Raw genomic sequence first — 23124 nt, 5'->3', positions numbered from 1 at the left:
TACCCACTGATCCCCTCTAACCTACACATCCCTGGACACTAAGGGGCAATTTCTTAGCATGGCCAATCAACCTAACCCACACATCTTTGGACTGTGGGAGGAAACTGTAGTGCCTGGAGGAAACCCACGCAGACACGAGGACAATGTGCAAACTCCACACAGACAGTGACCCGAGCCGGGAATCGAACCCAGGTCCCTGGAGCTGTGAAGCAGCAGTGCTAACCCACTGTACTACCGTGTCTGCCTCATGGATGTGGGTGGGTGTAACTATACCCCATGGACTACAGCAGTTCAAGGAGGAAGCTCAACCACCTTCTTCTCAAAGGCAATTAGGGATGGGCAGTTAACGCTGGCCTAGCCAGTGATGTCCACATCCCAACATTCCATTTCCTCTATCTACCACTCCATGGCATTGTTCATCTTCCATTCGAGATCCATGCATTCAAACTCACCGATCTCTTTGACCTTTCCCCACCTTTTTAAATATTTTTCCCTGAGAGGTGCATGAATGTTGAGCGTTTGCTCTGTCCACATACATAACACTACAAATGATTCCATTCAGGAGCCCAATCTGCTCACATGTTAAGATCTGTTTGAAACAGTCAAATATCATCTACTGTGCAAACGCTCACACAGATTCGATATCATCGGCAAAGTCATTCTGTTCTTACACTGTTGAGCACCAAGCAGAATATAAAATGTATGAGGAGACCTGAAGAAAGGGTTCAGAAGCACAAGCAGAGAGAATGGGTCTAATTAGCTGCTCACGTAAAAGGGAACTCGAAAGTCTTTTCTAAAGACTGCAATAGTAAAATGGTAAGTTGCAGGAAGGGTGGAGCTGATTTGGGACTGAACTAGATGCTGAATGAGTATCTGCATCTGTCTTTCCTAAAGAAGAGAATGCTATTAATGTAGGAATACACACAGTAGTGACATTGGACAGGGTAAAAATAGATAAATAGCAGATACTTAGTGACATTGACAATGTTCCAATTCTTGATGGCAATGTCTGAACCAAGAGTTTTGCAAGATATTTCCTCGCCTACTTTAATTCCCTGGGGTGGTAACCATGTGGTTCCAGAGATCTGATTATCTTGAATCTCATTAGTTGCTCTTTATATTGATTCTATTTAATTCCTTCCCTTAGTGTACTTTTAATATATCCACATCCTGTACTGTGAAGAGTACAACAAAATAACTAATTAATAATACTGCCATTTCCTGATTCCCAATTCTAATTGATATTTAATGGAGTATACATTTAAACATACAGAGTATATTAGAATCATAAAAGACCTACAGTGCAGAAAGGGGCCATCCAACTCATTGAGTCTACGCTGACTATCCAAAAGAGGATCTCATCCAGGCTCTCCCCTCCATCCTATCCCCATAACCCTGCCCATTTAGCATGGCCAATCCACCTAAGCTACACATCTTTGGACTGTGGGAGGAAACTGGAGCACCCGGAGGAAGCCCATGCAGACACGGGGAGAACATGCAAACTCCGCACAGTGACCCAAGACCAGAATTGAACCCGGATCCCTGGCGCCATGAGGCAGCAGTGATTAACCACTGTGCCACCTTGTTTACTGTATTATTTGGAGTAGTGTTTATATTACAAAAGGATAGTACATATAATAGTGAAATCCTGTGATTCACAGTGTACATTACAGTGGGGTAATGTGATCAAGCGGACAGTATATTGCGATAGTTTGATATAGACTTTATTATACAAGACTATAATGTGATGTCATACACTATATATTATAACGTAAGTCCTGCTTTCTGAAAGAATTAGAACACTATTTAAAAACAGAAATTAAAATCTAACATAGATTGTATGATTACAGCACAGAATCAGATCATTCTGTGATCGTACCAGCTCTCAGACAGCAAAGCTCAGCGACTCCCATTCACTGCCCATGTAAATCTGCTCTCTTCATATTTGATCAACTCACTTTTCAAAGCTACAATTGAATCTGCCTCCACCAGACTCTCAGTCAGTACGTTCCAGATTCTAACCTCTCACTGTTATTCAATTACAGTTTAGATCATAGATCATAGAACCCTATAGTGCAGAAAGAGGCCCTTCGGCCCATTGAGTCTGCACCGAACACAATCCCACCCAGGCCCTACCCCCATATCCCCATACATTATACCCACTAATCTCGCTAACCTATCCCTGGACACTAAGGGGCAATTTCTTAGCATGGCCAATCAACCTAACCCGCACATCTTTGGACTGTGGAAGGAAACCGGAGTACCTGGGGGAAACCCACGCAGACACGAGGAGAATGTGCAAACTCCACAAAGACTCCGAGCCAGGAATCGAACCCAGGACCCTGGAGCTGTGAAGCAGCAGTGCTAACCCACTGTGCTACCGTGCCGCCCCAAACTGCCAACCTCCAGACCCAAATATTATTCTTTGTGTTTTGTAATAGTTTAATCAATGTACAGACATTTTAGCAATACATGGGAAAAACAGGACTGAAATTTGTTCAATTTGGGAGTTGTGGTACGGGATTTTCCAGCCACGCACTCCCTGAATCTGGAAAATCCTGCCCGAGGTCTACAGACCTTTCCATGGTTTGCCCCTCGCCCGCTACGAAGGGAATATTCATCCTGCGGTACTTTGAAACCAATCATAATATTTCCAAATTTGCTGATAACACAAAGCTAGTTGAGAATGTAATTTGTGAGGATGATGCAAGGAGGCTTCTAGAGAATTTGGACAGACTAAGTGAATGGGCAAGCACAGGGCAGATGGTACTTGGTGTGAATAAGTGGGAAGTTATCCACTTTGGTAGAAAAACCAGAAGGGAAAAATATTTCTTAAACAGTGAGAAGTTGGGAAGGTGTTGACATCCGAAGAGATCTGGATGTCCCTGTTCATGAGTCACTAAAAGTTAAAACGCAAGTGCAGCAAGCAATTAAGAAGTTAAATGGTATGTTGGCCTTCACTACAAGGAGGTTTGAGCAGTAAAGATGTCTTGCTGCAACTGTATAGAGCCTTAGTGAGATTGAACTTGAAGTCATGTGTACATTTTTTATCACTTTGTCTAAGGAAGGATATACTCACCATGGAGGAAGTGAAATGGAGGTTCACGAGACTGATTCCTAGGATGGCGGGTGTATCTTGGCTAGAGTTTCAAAGAATGAGAGGTGATCTCATTGAAACCAACAAATTCTTACAGGGTATGCCTGGTTAGATACAGGAAGGATGTTTTCCCTGGCCAGGGGGCGTCTATAACAAGGGGCCACAGTCTCTGAATAAGGGCAGACCATTTAAGACAGAGATGAGGAGGAATTTCTTCAGTCAGAGAGTGGTGAATCTTGGAATTCTCTACCCCAGAGAGCTGTGGAACACAATCATTGAGCGTGTTCAAGACAGAAGTTGATAGATTTCGGGATACCAATGACATTAAACATTATGGGATAGCACGGAAAAGTCGCACTGAGGTAGATAACCAGACATGATCTAATTGACTGTTGAGGTAGGTTTGAGGGGCTGGATGGTCTTCACCTGTTTCTATGTTCCTGAAGTTTCCTGTCCTTTCTCCTGAATAGGTTGAAGAGGAATTGATGGGCCAACAGAAGAAAATGAAAGGTACAGAAGATGAACTGGACAAGTTATCAGAGGGTCTGAAGACCGCTCAGGAGAAACTGCAGCAGTCTGAGAAGACAGCTTCAGACGTGAGTAGTTACAAATGGCGGAGTGGGCTCGATGGGCCGAGGGTCCTGCCTCAAATTTTTGTACATTCGCATACCCTGCCCTTTTCCCTTAACGATTCAGAAGAGGTTGTTTTATCCGTGGGATTGATGTTGGGCCATCAGGGTATGTAGATTAAAGGGCACAATGTCTCTTGGCACAGGTACTTTGAAGGAACTGGATGGGTTTGAAAGAGAACAGATTAGATCCAACTTCCGATAAATCTTCCCAAACCTCTTGTTGGGCTTCAGCTGATGGGGATTGTGTTCAATTCTGGGAACCAGACTTCAGCTAAGATGTTAAGTTTGAGAGAGTGCACCAAAGAGATTGAATGTTAGCAGAGGTGACAGACTTTAGTTATTTGGGGATGATAGAGAAACTGGGATTCTTCTCCTTAGAGTGTGGAAGTTGAAAGAGAGACTTGATGGAGATATTCAAAACTTGAGGGTTTTTGACAAACTATACAAAGAGAAACTGCTCCCACCGACTGGAGAATCGATAACTAGTGGGCACAGATTTCAGATAATTTACTAAAGAATAGTAGAGACTTTACTGCAGTGAGTTGTTATGATGTAAGTGGCTCTCAGGGTGGTGGAAGCAGATTCAAGTTGCGGGGTAAAGTTTTTAAAATGAGTGGCCAATGAAAACGAGTAAGCACAGAGTCAGTGGCTGAGCAGATTTGATATGGGATTGGATAGTGGCAGAGGAGTCCTGAATCAGCTAAAGTTTAAAAGACTTTTCAGGATGGAGACCTGGCCAGGCAGAACTGCAATAGTTGAATCTGGAGATAACAAAGGCATGGATGGGAGTTTGAGGCATCTGTGTGGGCCATGTAACACGGGATGGAAGTAGATCATCTTTATGATGGACAGGATGTGGGATCTGTTTGACCTTGGACAGGACGCCAAGATTTTAAATGGTCGGTTTGACTTGGGAACATGGTTGGGGGAAGGGATGGTGTTTGAGTCAGAGACTGAAGATAGTGGCTTTGGTCTCATCCACAAATGGGTATTGGACAAGAGTCTGAAAGTACACTGGCAGTAGACAGCTCAGAGGGCTAGAGGAGATACACAGCTCATAGAGAAACTGAGCCCACGGTTGTGAATGATGTTCATAAAGGAGTAGCTCACAGATCAATTAGAAGACAAGATTAATGACAGATCCTGGGGGGATGTACAGAGGTGGGAAGAGAAGCCATTGCCAGATAGGTTCTGAGTGCAGCAAGGAAACTCCAGTTAGTGAGATTTTGCAAACCCAGGTAAGTCGTGGGGGTTACAGGTAGTGTGACATGAACCCAAGATCCCGGTTGAGGCCATCCTCATGTGTGCGGAACGTGGCTATCAGTCTCTGCTCAGCGACTCTGCGCTGTCGTGTGTCGTGAAGGCAGCCTTGGAGAATGCTTACCTGAAGGTCAGAGGCTGAATGCCCGTGACCGCTGAAGTGTTCCCCAAAACTCCAACTCAATTGGATACAGAAGGAAATTCTTTGGAGAAAAATGAGGCAATTGCATATAACGCTATTTGAGAGTTTTTTTAAATTTATTCAAGGATGTGAGTGTTGCTGGCTAGACCAGCCTTTATTGCCATTCCCTAGTTGCCCTTGAGAAGGTGGTGATGAGTTGCCTTCTTGAATTGCTGCAGTCCATTTGGTGTAGGTACAGCCACAGTGCTGTTTGGGAGATAGATCGGGGACGTTAACCCAGCGATAATGAAGAAACAGTGAAGTAGTTTGGTGTCCGGCTTGGAGTGGAATCTGCAGGTGGTAGTATCACGCGTCTGTCCTTTCAGATGGTGCTGGTCATGGGGACAGGTGCTGCCTTGGTGAATTCCTGCACTGCATCTTGTAAAGGATAGGATCGATTCCAGTGCAGTTATTCAGATTTAGGAGTCTGAATGAGGCCAACATAGGTTTCCAAAGAGCTAGGGGCTGAGAACAGGCACTCTGGCAGCATTTCGCTGGGCAGCTAGCCCCAGCTGGGATTCGTAATGGATTGAACCAGGTGAAAGGGCCAAATCACCTGGCCAGGTGTCAAACTGGTCTCCCAGCTTGCAGAGCAGGCGAGAAGCTGATCACAACTGAGTTCAAAATTTTGAATGCCCTCACCAGGTTTGAGGTAGGTACCTGCTCTCCCCAAGTCACCCCACACCCCTCCCCCAGCCCCAGGCTAGAAGTCCAACTAGCACTAACCTCTCCTGACTCAGGGACCAGGCACCATGAACTTCTTTTAAGACCCTAAAATGAAGTCTATTAGGACCCTGGATCTTGTCAGCCCGCAGCTCCAAGAGTTTACTCAGTATCACTTCTCTTGTAGTTTTGTAAGAAGTGTCACAACACCAGGTTAAAGTCCAACAGGTTTATTTGGTAGCAAAAGCCACTAGCTTTCGGAGCGCTGCTCCTTCATCAGGTAAGTGGGAGTTCAGTTCACAAACAGGGCCCATAAAGACACAAACTCAATTTACAAAAGAATGGTTGGAATGTGTGTCTTTACAGGTAATCAAGTCTTAAAGGTACAGACAATGTGAGTGGAGAGAGGGTTAAGCACAGATTAAAGAGATGTGTATGGTCTCCAGCCAGGACAGTTAGTGAGATTTTGCAAACCCAGGCAAGTCATGGGGGTTACAGATAGTGTGACATGAACCCAAGATCCCGGTTGAGACCGTCCTCATGTGTGTGGAACTTGGCTATCAGTCTCTGCTCAGCGACTCTGCGCTGTCGTGTGTTGTGAAGGCCGTTTTGGAGAATGCTTACCTGAAGATCAGAGGCCGAATGCCCGTGACTGCTGAAGAGTTCCCCAACAGGAAGAGAACAGTCTTGCCTGGTGATTGTCAAGCAATGTTCATTCATCTATTGTCATAGCATCTGCATGATCTCCCCAATGTACCATGCCTCGGGACATCCTTTCCTGCAGTGTATCAGGTAGACAATGTTGGCCGAGTTACAAGTGTATGTACCGTATACCTGGTGGATGTTGTTCTCACATGAGATGATGTCATCCATGTCGATGATCCGGCATGTCTTGCAGAGGTTGCTGTGGCAGGGTTGTGTGGTGTTGTGGCCACTGTTCTCCTGAAGGCTGGGTAGTTTGCTGCGAACAATGGTCTGTTTGAGGTTGTGCGATTGTTTGAAGGCAAGAAATGGGGGTGTGGGGATGGCCCTGGCGAGATGCTTGTCTTCAACAATGACATGTTGAAGGCACCGGAGAAGATGTCGTAGCTTCTCCACTCCAGGGAAGTACTAGACGACAAAGGGTACTCTGTCCACTGTGTCCCGTGAGGAGGTCAGTGCAGTTTTTCACTGTGGTGCGTCGAAACTGTTGATCGATGAGTCGAGCACCATATCCTGTTCTTATGAGGGCGTCTTTGAGCATCTGGAGGTGTCTGTTATGATTCTCCTCATCTAAGCAGATCCTGTATGTATGGAGGGCTTGTCCGTAGGGGATGGGTTCTTTAACATGTTTAGGATGGAAGCTGGAGAAGTGGAGCATTGTGAGGTTATCTGTGGACTTGCAGTACAGTGAGGTGCTGAGGTGGCCGTCCTTGGTGGAGATCTGTTTGTCCAAGAATGCAACCGATTCCGGAGAATAGTCCATGGTGAGTCTGATGGTAGGATGGAACTTGTTGATGTCATCATATAGTTGTTTGATATATATCAGTCCAAAGGAAGAAAATGTCATCGATGTATCTAGTGTATACCACCGGTTTTTAGGTCCTGTGCAGTGAAGAAGTCTTGTTCAAACCTGTGCTCGAAGATGTTGGCATATTGAAGTGTGAATTTGGTCCCCATGGCTGTTCCATGTGTCTGGATGAAGAACTGGTTGTTGAAGATGAAGACATTGTGGTCCAGGGTGAAGCGGATGAATTGTAAAATTGCATCTGGAGATTGGCACAGTGTGTTCTTCGGTTCTTTGGTGTATTTTATCTGACCAAAGAACACACGTGTCAACTCAACAGACTCATCAAGACCTTTGATCTGGACCTTCAGAGCACCCTCTGTGCTCTCATCCCACATACTCCCTGCATTGGAGATCTCTACTGCCTCCCGAAGATACACAAGGCAAACACACCCGGCTGTCCCATCGTATCGGGCAATGGGACACAATGTGCAAGAACCTCTCCAGCTACGTCGAGGCCATCCTGAAACCCATTGTATAAAGAACCCCCAGCTTCTATCGTGACACTATGGACCTCCTACAGAAACTCAGCACACATGGAGCAGTTGAACCAGGAGCACTCCTCGTCACAATGGATGTCTTGGCGCTCTATACACCAGCATCCCCCACGACGATGGCATTGCCACAACTGCCTCAGTACTCAACACCGACAACTGCCAATCTCCAGATGCAATTTTACAACTCATCCACTTCATCCTGGACCACAATGTCTTCACCTTCAATAACCAGTTCTTCATCCAGACACACAGAACAGCCATGGAGACCAGATTCGCACCTCAATATGCCAACATCTTCATGCACAGGTTTGAACAAGGTCTCTTCACCGCACAGGACATTCAACTGATGCCATACACTAGATACATCAATGACATTTTCTTCCTTTGGTCTCACGGTGAACAATCACTGAAATAACTATATGATGACATCAACAAGTTCTATCCCACCATCAGACTCACCATGGACTACTCTCCGGAATTGGTTACATTCTTGGTCACAAGGATCTCCATCAAGGACGGTCACCTCAGCACCTCACTGTACCGCAAGCCCACAGGTAACAGCATAATGCTCAGTTCTCCACCCTAAACATGTTAAAGAAGCCACCCCATACGGACAAGCCCTCCACATACACAGGATCTGCTCAGAGGAGGAGGATCATAATGGACACCTCGACATGCTGAAGATGCCCTCATAAGAACAGGATATGGCGCTCGACTCATCGACTGACAGTTTAGATGCGCCACAGTGAAAAACTGTACCGACCTCCTCAAAAGACAAACACTGGACACGGTGGACAGAGTACCCTTCGTCATCCAGTCCCTGGAGCAGAGAAGCTACGAAATCTTCTCCGGAGCCTTCAATGTGTCATCGATGAAGACGAACATCTCACCAAAGCCATACTCACACCCCCACTTCTTGCCTTCAAACAACCACACAACCTCAAAGAGACCATTGTTCGCAGCAAACTACCCAGCCTTTAGGAGAACAGTGACCACAATACCACACAACCCTGCCACAGCAACCTCTGCAAGACATGCCGGATCATCAACACGGATGCCATCATCACACGTTGAGAACAACATCCACCAGGTACACAGTACAGACACCTGCAACTCAGCCAACATTGTCTATCTGATACGCTGCAGGAAAGGATGTCCCGAGGCATGGTACATTGGGGAGACCATGCAGACGCTACGACAACGGATAAATGAACACCGCTCAACAATCACCAGGCAAGACTGTTCCCTTCCTGTTGGCGAACACTTCAGTGGTCACGGGCATTCAGCCTCTGATCTTTGGGGAAGCATTCTCCAAGGCGGCCTTCACGACACACAACACTGCAGAGTCGCTGAGCAGAGACTGATAGCCAAGTTCTGCACACATGAGGACAGCCTCGACCGGGATCTTGGGTTCATGTCACACTATCTGTAACCCCCACTTGCCTGGACTTGCAAAATCTCACTAACTGTCCTGGCTGGAGACAATTCACATCTCTTTAACCTGTGCTTAACCCTCTCTCCACTCACATCGTCTGTACCTTTGAGACTTGATTACCTGTAAAGACTCGCAATCCAACCATTATTTTGTAAATTGAGTTTGTATCTTTATATGTTCTGTTTGTGAATAAAACTCCCACTCATATGGTGAAGGGACAGCACTCCAAAAGCTTGTAGCTTTTGCTACCAAATAAACCTGTTGGACTTTAACCTGGTGTTGTGAGGCTTCTTAGTGTGCCTACCCCTGTCCAACGCCAGCATCTCCACATCATGACTGTAGTTTTCCCAGGATTCTTCCCTCCATTCCATTTCCTGGTTTATAGCTGTGTCTGGGGTGTTACTGATATCCTCTAAAGTGAAGACTGATGCAAAATACCAGTTCAAATCATCCACCGTCACCTTGGTTTCAATTATCAATTGTCCAGACTCACTTTCTATCGGGCAAGGACAGGCTGAAGTGAGGATCTTGGGGAGGAGAAAGAGTTTTATTTATTCATTCCTGGGATATGAGTGTCACTGGCTGGACCAGCATTTGTAGACTGTCCCTAATGGCCCTTGAGAAGTTAGTGGTGAGCCATCTTCTCAAACTCCTCAATGCAAGCAATGTAGCTACAGGCACTGTCAGGAGAGTTCCAGGACTTTGACCCAGTGACAGTGAAGGAACGGCCAATACTGTTCCAAGTCAGGATTACAATGGCCAGATGTCTGGTTTTGTACGGGACAGTCTGGGTTTTATTTATTTGTCCTGACCACTTATCTGTTACCAGATGATTTTAGATCTGGTAGATCCTGAGCTCTGGAATTCTCTGCCCGTTGAAGTGGTGGAGGCTGCCTCGCTAAATATATTTAAGAAGCGGGTTGATGGGTTTTTGATAAGAGAGGGGATTAAGGGTTATGGGGAGAGGGCGGGAATGTGGAACTGAGCCACGACAGATCAGCCATGATCTTATTGAATGGCGGGGCAGGCTCGAGGGGCGAGATGGCCTACTCCTGCTCCTATTTCTTATGTTCTTATGTTCTGAGTCCACTTGCTTCAGTGAAGATCCAATAGTGACCGGTGTTCATTTGGTCTCTTTTAAGATCAAACCAAATAAACAAACTCAAATTAAATTGGGACAAAGTAAAAGGGGCAGCTCCCCAAAAGAAAGGGGGAACGGCCCAAACAAAAACAAAAAGTACAAAGGAAACTTAAGACACATCAAATTAAAATGTGATTATTAGGGTCTATAATGCCCCCCAGCCCCTGTGGTGCCCAGCAGGTGCGAAAGGCGTCGACTGCGCCCACAGACACCGCATGCTCCCTCTCCAGGGACACCGGGCCGCGAATGTAGCCGCGTAGAGGGACAGACAGTCAGGACGGACGGCCCCCCTCATCGCCCGCTGCCTGGACCTGTTAATGGCACGTTTCGCCAGGCCCAGGAGCAGGTTCACGAGGAGATCGGCACCCCCGACCCTCCCGTCTCCCCACCGGGTGTTACCTGGTCGCAATGGGGAAACAAAAAAGTTAGATTTATTTTAATACCCCCACCCCCCCCCACTGTCTCTCCACCAATGTGGTATCCCCAAACATGACACTGTCACCAGATTATGTTGTGATGGAGGGTTTGGTTGCACTGGCCACCATCATCAGGATGGTGTGTAGGTTTGCGGGGGAGTCAGTGAGAGACTCGGAAACGGCGGCTCAATGTCCAGCTGGGCATGATCCCAGGGAGAAGATGGTGCCACAGAATCGTAGAATCTCTATGGTGCAGAAGGGGGCCATTCGGCCTATTGGGCCTGTACTGACCACAATCCCACCCAGGCCGTATCCCAATAACATTTACCCTGCTACTCCCTGACACTAATGGACAATTTATCACAACCAATCCATCTAACCTGAAAGAGGAACTTCTTCACTCAAAGGGTGGTGAATCTCTGGAATTCTCTGCCCGTTGAAGTGGTGGAGGCTGCCTCGCTAAATATTTTTAAGTCACAGGTAGATAGGTTTCTGATAGACAGGGGAATTAAGGGTTATGGGGAGAAAGACGCGGGTTGATGGGTTTTTGATAAGAGAGGGGATTAAGGGTTATGGGGAGAGGGCGGGAATGTGGAACTGAGCCATGACAGATCAACCACGATCTTATTGAATGGCGGGGCAGGCTCGAAGGGCTGGATGGCCTCCTCCTGCTCCTACTTCTTACGTTTTTATCAACCCGCACATCTGTTGAGGCTGTGGGAAGCGGGAGCACCTGGAGGAAACCCACGCAGGCACGGGGGAGAACGTACAAACTTCGCAAAGCCGGAAATCGAACTGGCATCGTCAGAGTCACCTTTATCAGGAGGTTTAACGGCAATTCTTAGAGCTGGGTTTTTAGGGAAGGGCCCGTTGTTGAGAGGGGCTTGGGGGTCAGTACTTACGCAAAGATATTTTGGCCTTGGAGGGAGTGCAGAGGAGGTTTACTAGGCTGATACCGGAGTTGAGGGGGTTGAGCTATGAGGAGAGGCTGATTAAACTGGGCTTGTACTCGTTAGAGTTTAGAAGAATGAGGGGAGATCTCATTGAGACGTATAAGATGATGAATGGGATGGATAGGATAGAGGTGGAGAGACTCTTCCCGCTCAGAAAGGACAGTAGGACTAGGGGGCACAGCCTCAAGATAAAGGGGGGGCGTTTTAGAACGGAGTTGAGGAGGAACTTCTTCACTCAAAGGGTGGTGAATCTCTGGAATTCTCTGCCCGTTGAAGTGGTGGAGGCTGCCTCGCTCGATATTTTTAAGACGCGGATTGATGGGTTTTTGATAAGAGAGGGGATTAAGGGTTATGGGGAGAGGGCGGGAAAGTGGAACTGAGCCACGACAGATCAGCCATGATCTTATTGAATGGCGGGGCAGGGCTAGATGGCCTACTCCTGCTCCTATTTCTTATGTTCAGTGAGTGAGTGAGTGAGGGGGTGAAGGCAGAGGGCTTGATCTCACTCTTGTAGACTGAGGGAGGGCTGGATGGGGAGAGGAGGGACAGAGAGAGAGAGAGTGGGTGGGTGAGACCCTACCCTGTCAGGAGATGCTGATGAAAGCAGATTGAGGCTGGGAGTGTAATGAGAAGCTGAAACTTTTTGCTGGTCCTGCCTCCCCCACTCATTCCCAAATAAGGAGAAATGTTCCATATTTTAGTTTGGAAATCCCCTCCCTGTGTTGTAATGGGGAGGGGGGGAGGGGGGGGGGAAGGTAGCCCCCACCCCTCAGCTCCTATTGGAGGGAGGGAAGGGGGGAAGGAGGGGACCCTCCCCTCCTGAGTGAGTCCCTCCCTCCCTCCCTCCCTCACTCACTCACTCAGTGGAAGTAGGAGCTGCTGTCCACATCCTCACCCCACACAACTCACCATGGCCGGAGCCACCTCGCTGGAGTCGGTGCGGCGGAAGATCCAGAGCCTGCAGCAGCAGGCGGACGAGGCGGAGGAGCGGGCCGAGGGGCTGCAGCGGGAGCTGGACACCGAGCGCCAACTCCGGGAGAAAGTCAGTGAGAGCGCCCGGGGCTGGGGGGAGAGCGAGCGGGCGGGCACTGGGACCCGGCGCAGCACCGCGCCGGCACCCTCCCGCTCTCACAAAGCAGGGCGGCGGTCACTCAGACGGCGGCCGGGGTGCACTCGGGTCCTAGCGCCGCTGCCGCTGTAGGGTGGGGCTGGAGGAGGGGGGGGGACAAGGACACAAAGTGTAAGAGAAAGAGTGAGAAAATCCTCACTGTGTGGGGTGGGTGGGGGGGTGGGGGGTGGGGGGGAGAGAGAGTAGAAAGAGAACAGCAACTAAATAAGCAACTTTTCCTTAAACAATGGACTCTGAGAAGTTTGGTCTCAACTGAGTTTAAATATTGTCAACTTTCCAGTGTCAGAACTTGGGTCAAAAAGTTCTCCAAACTTAAAATAAGAAAGAGGTGGGTGCATTGCATCCATCTGTATTAAAGTTTAGGTTAAGAGATAGCTATTGCATTAGTGTCAGAATAACTAATGTGATCCCTGTGTTTGGAAAGAGAGATGGAATGAGTCCAAGGAGTTCTATAAAATGTCTTTTCTAATTACTAGAACTGTTTTAATGGATTTTAAAACATATAATTCAGCGTTGCCATCCCAAATTTTGACCAGCCTTGTGTAGAAATAGACCAGTGGAGAAGGGGGATACAATAGGTATAATACACTTAGATTATAATAGATACAATACACTTAGATGTTCAAAAAAGCCTTTAATAAGGTGCTACTGGATTAACCCCGGGGCAGGGTTTCCCTCAGAGTCAGTGGGGAATGTGCCCCTGTTAATACTGGCTTTCCCCACAGCTATCACAACGGGATGGTTAATTGCCTGGAGATGAGAATTCTGCCCCTCAGGAGAACGTCCTGTCTCAGAGCTGTCAGCCAGTCTGATTGCTGGCGCTACAAGAGTTGTTGTACAATGTAGTGGTCAGGATAGACTACAAGCAGTCCCCGGACTCCCAGCCCAGGTTAGAGCAGATCGTCTCACAGAAGGCAGCTGAGGCGTGAGGGGGCTGGAGGGTCTTGACAGAGAGGGGAGGCAGTGGCATAGTGGTCACTGGACTGGTAATCCAGAGACCCGGGTAATGCTCGGGGGGGATCTAGGTTGAAATCCCACTGTGGCAGATGGTGAAATTTGAATTTAGTAAAAATCTGGAATTAAAAATCTAATGATGACCAGTGTTAATTGTTGCAAAAACTCACAAATAAGCTTCAGGGAAGGAAATCTGTCCTTATCTGGTCTGGCCTGCATGTGACTCCAGACCCACAGCAATGTGGTTGACCATTAACTGCCCCCCCCAGGGATGGGCATTAAATTCTGACCCAGCCAGCGATGCCCATGTACCATGAACAAGTAAATTTAAAAAGAAGAGAGTGACCATGGGGGGTAGACATTGTGGCGGTGCCCAAATCATCATCCAAGCTTTCACCCTACTCCTGAATTCCTCTCACCAACTTCAAGGGAAATTGCCCTGAAGTGGTTATTAATTTTCCACTTAGACCCTCAACTGGGGCAAGGGTGGGTGGGCTGGCCCTCGGCCTCGCCCATCCCAGCTTAGATTTGTAGATGGGTTTAATGTTCGGACTTAAGCTAAATAATATACAAGCTTGATAAATCTACAGGAATTCTTTGAGCATGTAACTGTAGAGTTGATGTGGTTCATTTGGGCTTTCAAAAGGCTCTTGACAAAGTCCCACATAAGAGATTAGCATGTAAAATTAAAGGGTGTGGGTTTGCGGGTAGTTTACTGAGATGGACAGAAAACTGGTTGGCAGACAGGAAACAGAGTAGGAATAAACTGGCCAATGTTCCGAATGGGAGGCAGTGAGTAAAAGTAGGGAGGTCTTGCTGCAACTGTACAGGGCACTGGTGAGGCCGCAGCTGGAGTACTGTGTGCAGTTTTGGTCGCCGTATTTGTGGAAGGATATTTTGGCCTTGGAGGGAGTGCAGAGGAGGTTCACTAGGCTGGTACCGGAGATGAGGGGGTTGGACTTTGAAGAGAGACTAAATAGACTGGGTCTGTACTCGTTGGAGTTTAGAAGGATGAGGGGGGATCTTATAGAGACGTATAAGATAATGAAGGGGATGGATAGGGTAGAGGTAGAGAGATTCTTCCCGCTTAGAAAGGATAGCAGGACTAGAGGGCACAGCCTCAAGATAAGTGGGGGGGGAGTTTAGATCAGAGTTGAGGAGGAACTTCTTCACTCAAAGGGTGGTGAATCTCTGGAATTCTCTGCCCGTTGAAGTGGTGGAGGCTACCTCGCTAAAAATATTTAAGTCACGGGTAGATAGGTTTTTGATAGACGGGAATTAAGGGGAGAAAGCGGGAAAATGGAACTGATCCACTTCAGATCAGCCATGATCTTATTGAATGGTGGGGCAGGCTCGAAGGGCTGGATGGCCTCCTCCTGCTCCTATTTCTTATGCTCTTTAGTAGGGATCAGTGCTATTCCCAGTGTATATAAATGTTTTAGATGAGGGAACTAAATGAAATATCTCCAAATCTGCAGATGAGACAAAGCTGGGTAGTAGGATAAGCTGTGGAGGGGATGCAGAGATGCTCCAGTGTGTTTGCTCAGGTTGAGTGAGCGGGCAAATGCAGTATAATGTGGATAAATATGAGCTAGCAAAGACAGGAAAGCAGATTGAGACAGAGGTGTCCTAGTACACCAGTCACTGAAGCATCCAGGTGCAGCAGGTTGTAAAGACGACAAATGATATGTTGGCCTTCATAGTGAGAGGAATTCAGTACAGGAGTAGGGAAGTCTTGCTGCTGTTATATAGGGCCTTGGTGAGGCCACACCTGGAATCATAGAATCCCTACAGTGCAGAAGGAGGCCATTTGGCCCATCGAGTCTGCACTGACAACAATCCCATCAAGGCCCTACCCTGTACCCACACACACTTATCTTGGGACACTAAGGGACAACGTAGCATGCCCAATTTATTGGGTGCAGTTTTGGCCTCCTTATCTGAGGAAGGATGTTCTTGCTGTAGAGAGGGTACAGCAAAGGCTGATTGCTGGGACTTACATATGAGGAGATTGAGTCAGTCTCTGGAGTTTAGAAGAATAATGAGGGGAATTTCATTGAAATCTATAAAATTCTAACAGGTCTCAGCAGGGTTAATGTAAGAAGGATGTTCCTAATGCTGGGGCTGTCCAGAACCAGTGGTCAGAGTTGGAAGATGAGGGGTAAGTCTTTTGGGACAGAGATGAGGAGAAATGTCTTCACCCAGACAAATAGTAAGCCTATGGAATTTGCTACCATGGAAAATAGTTGAGGCCAAAACATTGTATGCTTTCAAGGAGGAGTTAGATATAATCGATATGGATATGATCGGCACAACTTGTGGGCCGAAGGGCCTGTTTGTGCTGTAGTGTTCTATGTTCTGTAACTCTAGAGGCAAAGAGGATTAAGGGACATGAGGAAGAGGAGGGGGAGCCAGTGGTATTGGGCTAATAAGTTGGATGATCAGCTGTAATCATAATGAATGGTAGAGCAGCCTCAAAGGGCTGAATGGCCTCCTGCTCCTATCTTCTATTTGTGCTGTCCAAGTGATAGACGTCACCAAATGACCATCTCTAACAAGGGAGAGTTCAGCCATCTTCCATTGACATTCAGTGCCATTACCCTCACTTAGTCCACCACTGTCAACGTCCTGGGGTTACCACTGACCAGGAACTGAACTGACCCACCACAAAAATACTTGGTTACAAATGCGGTCAGAGGCTGGGAATTCTGTGATGAGTAACATGTCTCCTGATTCCCTAAACCTGCACGAGTTTGATTCCCAGCTCGGGTCACTGTCTGTGTGGAGTTTGCACATTCTCCTCGTGTCTGCGTGGGTTTCCTCCGGGTGCTCCAGTTTCCTCCCACAGTCCAAAGATGTGTGGGTTAGGTTGATTGGCCATGCTAAGAAATTGCCCCTTAGTGTCCTGAGATGCTTAGGTTAGAGGGATTAGTGGGTATAATATGTAGGGATATGGGGGTAGGGCCTGGGTGGGATTGTGGTTGGTACAGACTTGATGGGCCGAAGGGCCTCTTTCTGCACTGTTGCATTCTATCATCTATGAAGTCAGGAGTAGGATTGAATACTCTCCATTTACCTGGATGAGTGCAGCTCCAACAACACTGAAGGATCTTAACAGCACCTGGGACACAGCAACCTGTGTGATTGGCACAACGCCCACCATCTTCACCACTTACTTACTTCACCACCAACACACTGCACTGCAGAAACACTCCAAGGCTCCCTCGTCAGCCGTTTGCCAAACCCGTGACCTCTACCACCCCGACTGGACAAGGGCGACAGACACATGGGAACGCCACCAATGCAAGTTCCCTTTCAAATCACTCACCATCTTGGATTTGGAACTATAACATTTGTTCCTTTGCAGTCACTAGGTCAACAGCCCCCTCCCTAACAGCACTGTGGGTGTACCTACACCACATGTACTGCAGTGCTTCAAGAAGTTGGTTCTTCACCACCTTCCCAAGGGCATTGGGGAAGTTAATGCTTAGCTAGCCACTAATGGCCACGTTCATCGAAAGATATATTTTAATAAAAGTTTGGGGTGGGGCAGGAGAGCAGTGGGAATTTACAGCCCCCTCTGACAGTGTAAAAGGCAGTGTAAAATTCAGCCCCTAATCTTCATGTGTGGGTCAGGAAACAAGTAGCTGAATGGATTTGATTTCAGTTTGATTTATTATTGTCACACGTATTGGTATACAGTGAAAAGTATTGTTTCATGTGCGTTATACAGATGAAGCATGCCATTCATAGAGAAGGAACGGGGAGAGTGCAGGATGTAGTGTTACAGTCATAGCTAGGGTGTGGGGAAAGATCAACCTAATCAATCCCCGCATTACAAGAAGGATGTGGAGGCGTTGGAGAGGGTGCAGAGGAGGTTTACTAGGATGTTGCCTGGTATGGTGGGGAGGTCCTATGAGGAGAGACTGAGGGATTTAGGGTTGTTTTCGTTGGAAAGAAGGCGGCTAAGAGGGGATCTTATTGAAACATATAAGATGATTAGAGGTTTAGATAGGGTGGATAGTGATAGCCTTTTTCCTCGGATGGAGAAAGCTAGCACGAGGGGGCATGGCTTTAAATTAAGGGGGTGTAGCTACAGGACGGATGTCAGGGGTAGGTTCTTTACCCAGAGGGTGGTGAGGGATTGGAATGCCCTGCCTGCTGCAGTTGTAAATGCGTCTAGTTTGGGGGCATTTAAGAGATCCGTGGATAGGTTTATGGACGAAAAGGGATTGGTATAGGCTAGTGGGTCATTGTTTTTGTAACTGGTCGGCGCAACATCGTGGGCCGAAGGGCCTGTTCTGCGCTGTAATGTTCTATGTTCTAATGCAAGTTAGGTCTAGTCACAAGGGAAGAAGCTGCTCTTGGGTCAGTTGGGATGTGTCCTCAGACTTTTGTATCTTTTTCCTGATGGAATAAGGTGGAAGAGAGAATGTCCGGGGTGCGTGGTGTCCTTAATTATGCTGGCTGCTTTTCTGAGGCAGTGGGACAGAGTCTGACAGAGTCAGTGGATGGGAAGCTGGTTTGACTGATGAACTGGGTTTGTGTTCACAAACCTTTGTAATTTATTTCAGTCTTGGACAGAGCAGGACCATGTCAAGTTGTGATACAATCGGAAAGAATGCTTTCTATGGTACATCTGTAGAAGTTGGTGAGAGTTGTAGCAGACATACCAAATTTCCTTATTCTCCTGAGAAAGTAGAGGCATTGGAAATGAAAAAGTTGTGTTATGCTTGAATAGACCCCTAGTTAGTCCAAACTTGAAGTCTTGTGTGGTATTATGGCCTATTATCCAACTATGGTTGGATAAGATGCAAAACAGAATTGTTTCCCAGTGGGCCAGTGATCCCAGAATAGAAATTACGTCCTTTATAATTGGGGTTCATTTCTCTGGAAAAATTAAGGTGGTCCTTAAGATTCTGAAAGGGATTAAGTAGAAGTAGAAAAAAATTGTTTCCACGTTTGGGAATTTCCGAAACTAAGAGACAAAAAAACGAACAGAAATCAGGAGAAACTACTTCCAGCAACTATCATGATGGGATTTGAATTCATACTACCAGAGCGTTAAATCTGGGCTTTTGGATAAATAAAACAGAATTCAGCAGAAATTATACAGAAGGATGAACCTCCAGAGTTTAGAATTTTGCAAGTCAGTGAGGAATGTGTTGCAAGAGTCAAGTCGCGGTAACAAAGACACAAATGAGGGTTTAATATCAGACGAGCTGAGACTGGGGCAAAGTAGAAGACCAACTTATAGAAGTAACGAGTAAATTGGACAAAGGGGAACATGTAGATGGGGCATTCTGGGATTTCCAGAAGATAGTTGACAAATATACCACATCAAAGGTGACTGGATAAAATTAAGAGTTTAGGCTGCAGGAGATAACATATTACTGTGGATAAAGGATTGATTAGCTAACAGGAAAAAGAAAGTGGCTCATTTTTGGGTTGGCAGGATGTATCACGGGGATGAGCTGGGCAACAACTTTACAATCTAAATCGATGACTTAAAAGAAGAGGTCGAGTGTATTCTGATGACACAAAGATAAGTAGGTGAGTAAGTTGTGAAGAGGAAATGAGCAATATAGACAGGTTAAATGAGTGGTTAAACTTTGGCAGATGGAGGAAAATGTGAATTTGTCCACTTTGGCAGGAAGAATTTTAAAAAAGCATATTATCTAAATGCAAGGAGATTGCAGAACTCTTGAGGTGCAGAGGGATCTGGATGTCCTGGTACACAAATCACAGGGAGTCGGTATGCAGATACAGCAAGTGATTAGGAAGGCAAATCTTTATTGCAAGGTGGAATGGAATATAAGATAAGGGAGTTTTGCTACAATTGTCTGGGATGTTATCGAGACCACATCTGGGTATAGTTACTATACCCAAAACTATACTGTGTATAGTTTTGGTCTCCTTATTTAAGAAAGGATGTAATTGCGTCCCAGACAATTGTAGCAAAACTCCCTTATTTTATATTCCACTCCACCTTGCAATAAAGATTTGCCTTCCTAACCACTTGCTGTATCTGCATACCAACTCCCTGGGATTTGTGTACCAGGACACCCAGATCCCTCTGCAATCTCCTTGCATTTAGATAATGTAATTGCATTGGAAGAAGTTCAGAGAAGGTTCACTCCACTGATTCTTGGGATGGAGGAGTTATTTTGTGAGGAAAGGTTGGGTAGGCTAGGCCTGCAGTGGGGCACAGTGGTTAGCACTGTTGCCTCTCAGTACCAGGGACTCTGGTTCAATTCCCCGGCTCGGGTCACTGTCTGTGCAGAGTCTGCACATTTACCCCGTGTCTGTGTGGGTTTCCTTCGGGTGCTCTGGTTCCCTCCCACAGTGCAAAAATGTATGGGTTAGGTGCATTGGCCATGTTAAATTGCCCCTTGGTGTCAGGGAGATCAGTAGAGTTCATGTATGTGGGGTTACAGGGATAGGGTGGGATTGTTGTCAGTGCAGGCTCGATGGGCCAAATGGCCTTCTGTAGGGATTCTCTATGCTTTGGAGTTTTGAAGAGAGAGAGGAGGTGATCTTATTGAAATATAAGAGGACTTGACAGGAGGGATACTGGGAGAATATTTCCCCTTGGAGAGACTAGAATGAGGAGAGACAATTTTAAAAATAAAGATGGAAATAAGAATTTTTTCTGTTAGTCTGTGTGCTTTTTTTTCCTCTTGAGAGCAGTGGGGGCTGGGTCATTGAATGTACTTATTTTTGATAAGAGAGTCAAAGGGTATGAGGGTGAAAGATAGGAAAGTATGGGTCACAAATCAGCTACAATCTTATCAAATGGTAGGGCAGGTCTGAGGGAGCGAATGGCCTATTGCTGGTCCTAATTTGTACTTTTGTATGATGTTACTAAATCAAAATGAGCAGTTTTGGTGATGGTGCAGCTATGTGGCCAAGGGTTCATCTCGGGGTCAAATGTAACACGAGGTTGTGAGCAGTCTACCCAAACCAGTGGGAATACTTGAAATATTTTGGTTCTAGCTGTCTGGTTTGTGTTTAATACATTTTCAGTTTTACATAGGCCTGCTCTGTGTTTAATGTATCTCCAAAACAACATAGTCCACCAGGAGTGTTTTAGTAGCTGGCTGTGAGGTGGCTCTAGAAAAAAAATCTGTATTTGCATAGCACCTGTTGCAAACTCAAAACATGCCAAGGCAATTGCAACCAGTTAAAGTGTAGTCACTGTTACACAGTAGGAAGTGATGTGGAGATGATGGTGTTGGACTGGGGTAAACACAGTACGAAGTCTCACAACACCAGGTTACAGTCGTAGAACACTACAGCACAAACAGGCCCTTCGGCCCACAAATTGTGCCGATCATATCCATACCTACCAGGCCATAGAACTATCCCAGTCTCATTAAACCCCATATACTCATCCAGAAGTCTTTTAAAAGACCCCAGCGAGTTCGCCTCCACCACCGCCGACGGCAGCCGATTCCACTCACTCACCACCCTCTGAGTGAAAAACTTACCCCTAACATCTCCTCTGTACCTGCTCCCCAGCACCTTAAACCTGTGTCCTCTCGTAGCGACCATTTCAGCCCTGGGAAAAAGCCTCTGAGAATCCACCCTATCTATTCCTCTCAACATTTTATAAACCTCTATCAGGTCGCCTCTCAACCTTCGTCTCTCCAGGGAGAAGAGACCCAGCTCCCTCAACCTATCCTCATAAGGCATGCCTCCCAATCCAGGCAACATCCTTGTAAATCTCCTCTGCACCCTCTCAATAGCTTCCACATCCTTCCTGTAGTGAGGCGACCAGAACTGCGCACAGTACTCCAAGTGGGGTCTGACAAGGGTCTTATAAAGTTGCAGCATTACCTCCCGACCCCTAAACTCAATCCCTCGATTAATGAAGGCCAGTACACCATACGCCTTCTTGACCACATCTCCCAGTTTATTTGACAGTAATCGCACAAGCTTTTGCTTCCTTTGTCAGGTGTGTGGAAGGAACACCGTTTCCAAAAGCTTGTAAAATTACTAACGGATAAACTGGTTGGATTCTAACCTTCTTACTTCTTGCTATGTAAAGTAGGAAGCTTGGGAGCCAATTTGCACACAGTGCAGTCTCTCAAACAGCAATGAGGTAATGATCAGGTTAATTAGTGATCTCGATTGAGAGATACCTGTGGGTCAGGATATCAGGGCCGCCACTCTTGTTCAAATCAAAATAGCAGCAGGAAATTTTCGTGCAGAAGCTGAAGTCTCACCTATGACGGTGCAGCACTTCCTCAGGACTGCTGTGTGCGGACGCCCAGCACGCTGGAGTGGTTCTTGAATCCACAACTCTGAGGGTGTTGCCAACTGAGCTACAGCTGAAACAACAGGTAGTGCCTTGTGTCCAGGAGGGAATCATCTGGGATTTCTGTTTCCCCACATTAGGGTAAGCCTTCTGATACATGGCTGCTTTTGGTAGACACGTCTGTGACTCACTTTCCTCTGACTAATTAAATCAGAGAGCCTGGGCTGCTTTAAAAGGATTTTATTCTAAATGATGCAATAATTGTCCCGCTTGAGGTTGGGTCATTTAGGATCATCAGATCATCAAACGCGGAAGCACATTCTTGGGAAGCTTCTACTCTTGCAAACTTTGCCTTTTTAAGGTATGTTATCCACTTTTCTTTTGTCCTCTTTCAGACAGACATTGCAGATTATTACTCATTGTGTGAAACACATTCCCCTCCTCTCCCCTCTGATTTGCTGGAAAGTGAGCTGGTCAGGATGTTTTTATGGAAAGCTGGCAGCAATTTGGACCAAATGGTGGCCTCCCCTCCTGTGACCATTTCTTTTGATAATGACTTGGAGTCAGTGTTCTCTTCTTACCACATCTCTTACCGTTGACAATAGTTTCTAATATGGTAGACTTCCTGTAGCCTGGTGTCTCCTGACCCCGCTGCTGAGACACCCAGTGCCCAAACGGAAGGACGTGCCAATGGTGAGGGTTGCCCTGTCACACCCTCTTGTCTTTTGCACTGTGCATCACCCCCTCCTGATTTGGCACCATAGACCCTGCCCCACTTACCCATGTGTTGAGGCTCTTGTGATGACCCATCTCCCATGCCCTATTACAATATGAGCAGTACTCCCTCGCTCGCTGGCTGTGCCAGTATTGGAGAGCTTTCTATCTCTGACAAGCCACTCTGATTTCCCCCTGCAGGAACTGGGAACCCCAGTTGCAGCTAGCAGTCTGCCCGGTTGGAAT

General features: G+C 46.7%; 1 protein-coding gene across 4 annotated transcripts in view; it reads left to right on the top strand.

The window, feature by feature from the left end:
- Positions 1-23124, top strand: part of LOC145358803 (tropomyosin alpha-1 chain) — a 110865-nt gene that overhangs the window by 19794 nt on the left and 67947 nt on the right. For 2 of the 4 annotated variants that reach the window (XM_080213110.1, XM_080213107.1), the window contains exon 2: positions 3568-3693. In XM_080213110.1, coding sequence (XP_080069236.1) covers positions 3568-3693 — 126 coding nt within the window. Of the gene's footprint in view, positions 1-3567; positions 3694-12718; positions 12864-23124 lie in introns of those variants that run through there. The other 2 variants (XM_080213108.1, XM_080213109.1) reach the window with 1 other exon arrangement.

The sequence above is a fragment of the Carcharhinus amblyrhynchos genome, chromosome 26 (assembly GCF_965287045.1).
Source record: "Carcharhinus amblyrhynchos chromosome 26, sCarAmb.v2.hapA, whole genome shotgun sequence".
Taxonomy (NCBI): Eukaryota; Metazoa; Chordata; class Chondrichthyes; order Carcharhiniformes; family Carcharhinidae; genus Carcharhinus; species Carcharhinus amblyrhynchos.
Note: the sequence above shows the minus strand (reverse complement) of the source record. Positions and strands in the feature narration are given on the sequence as shown.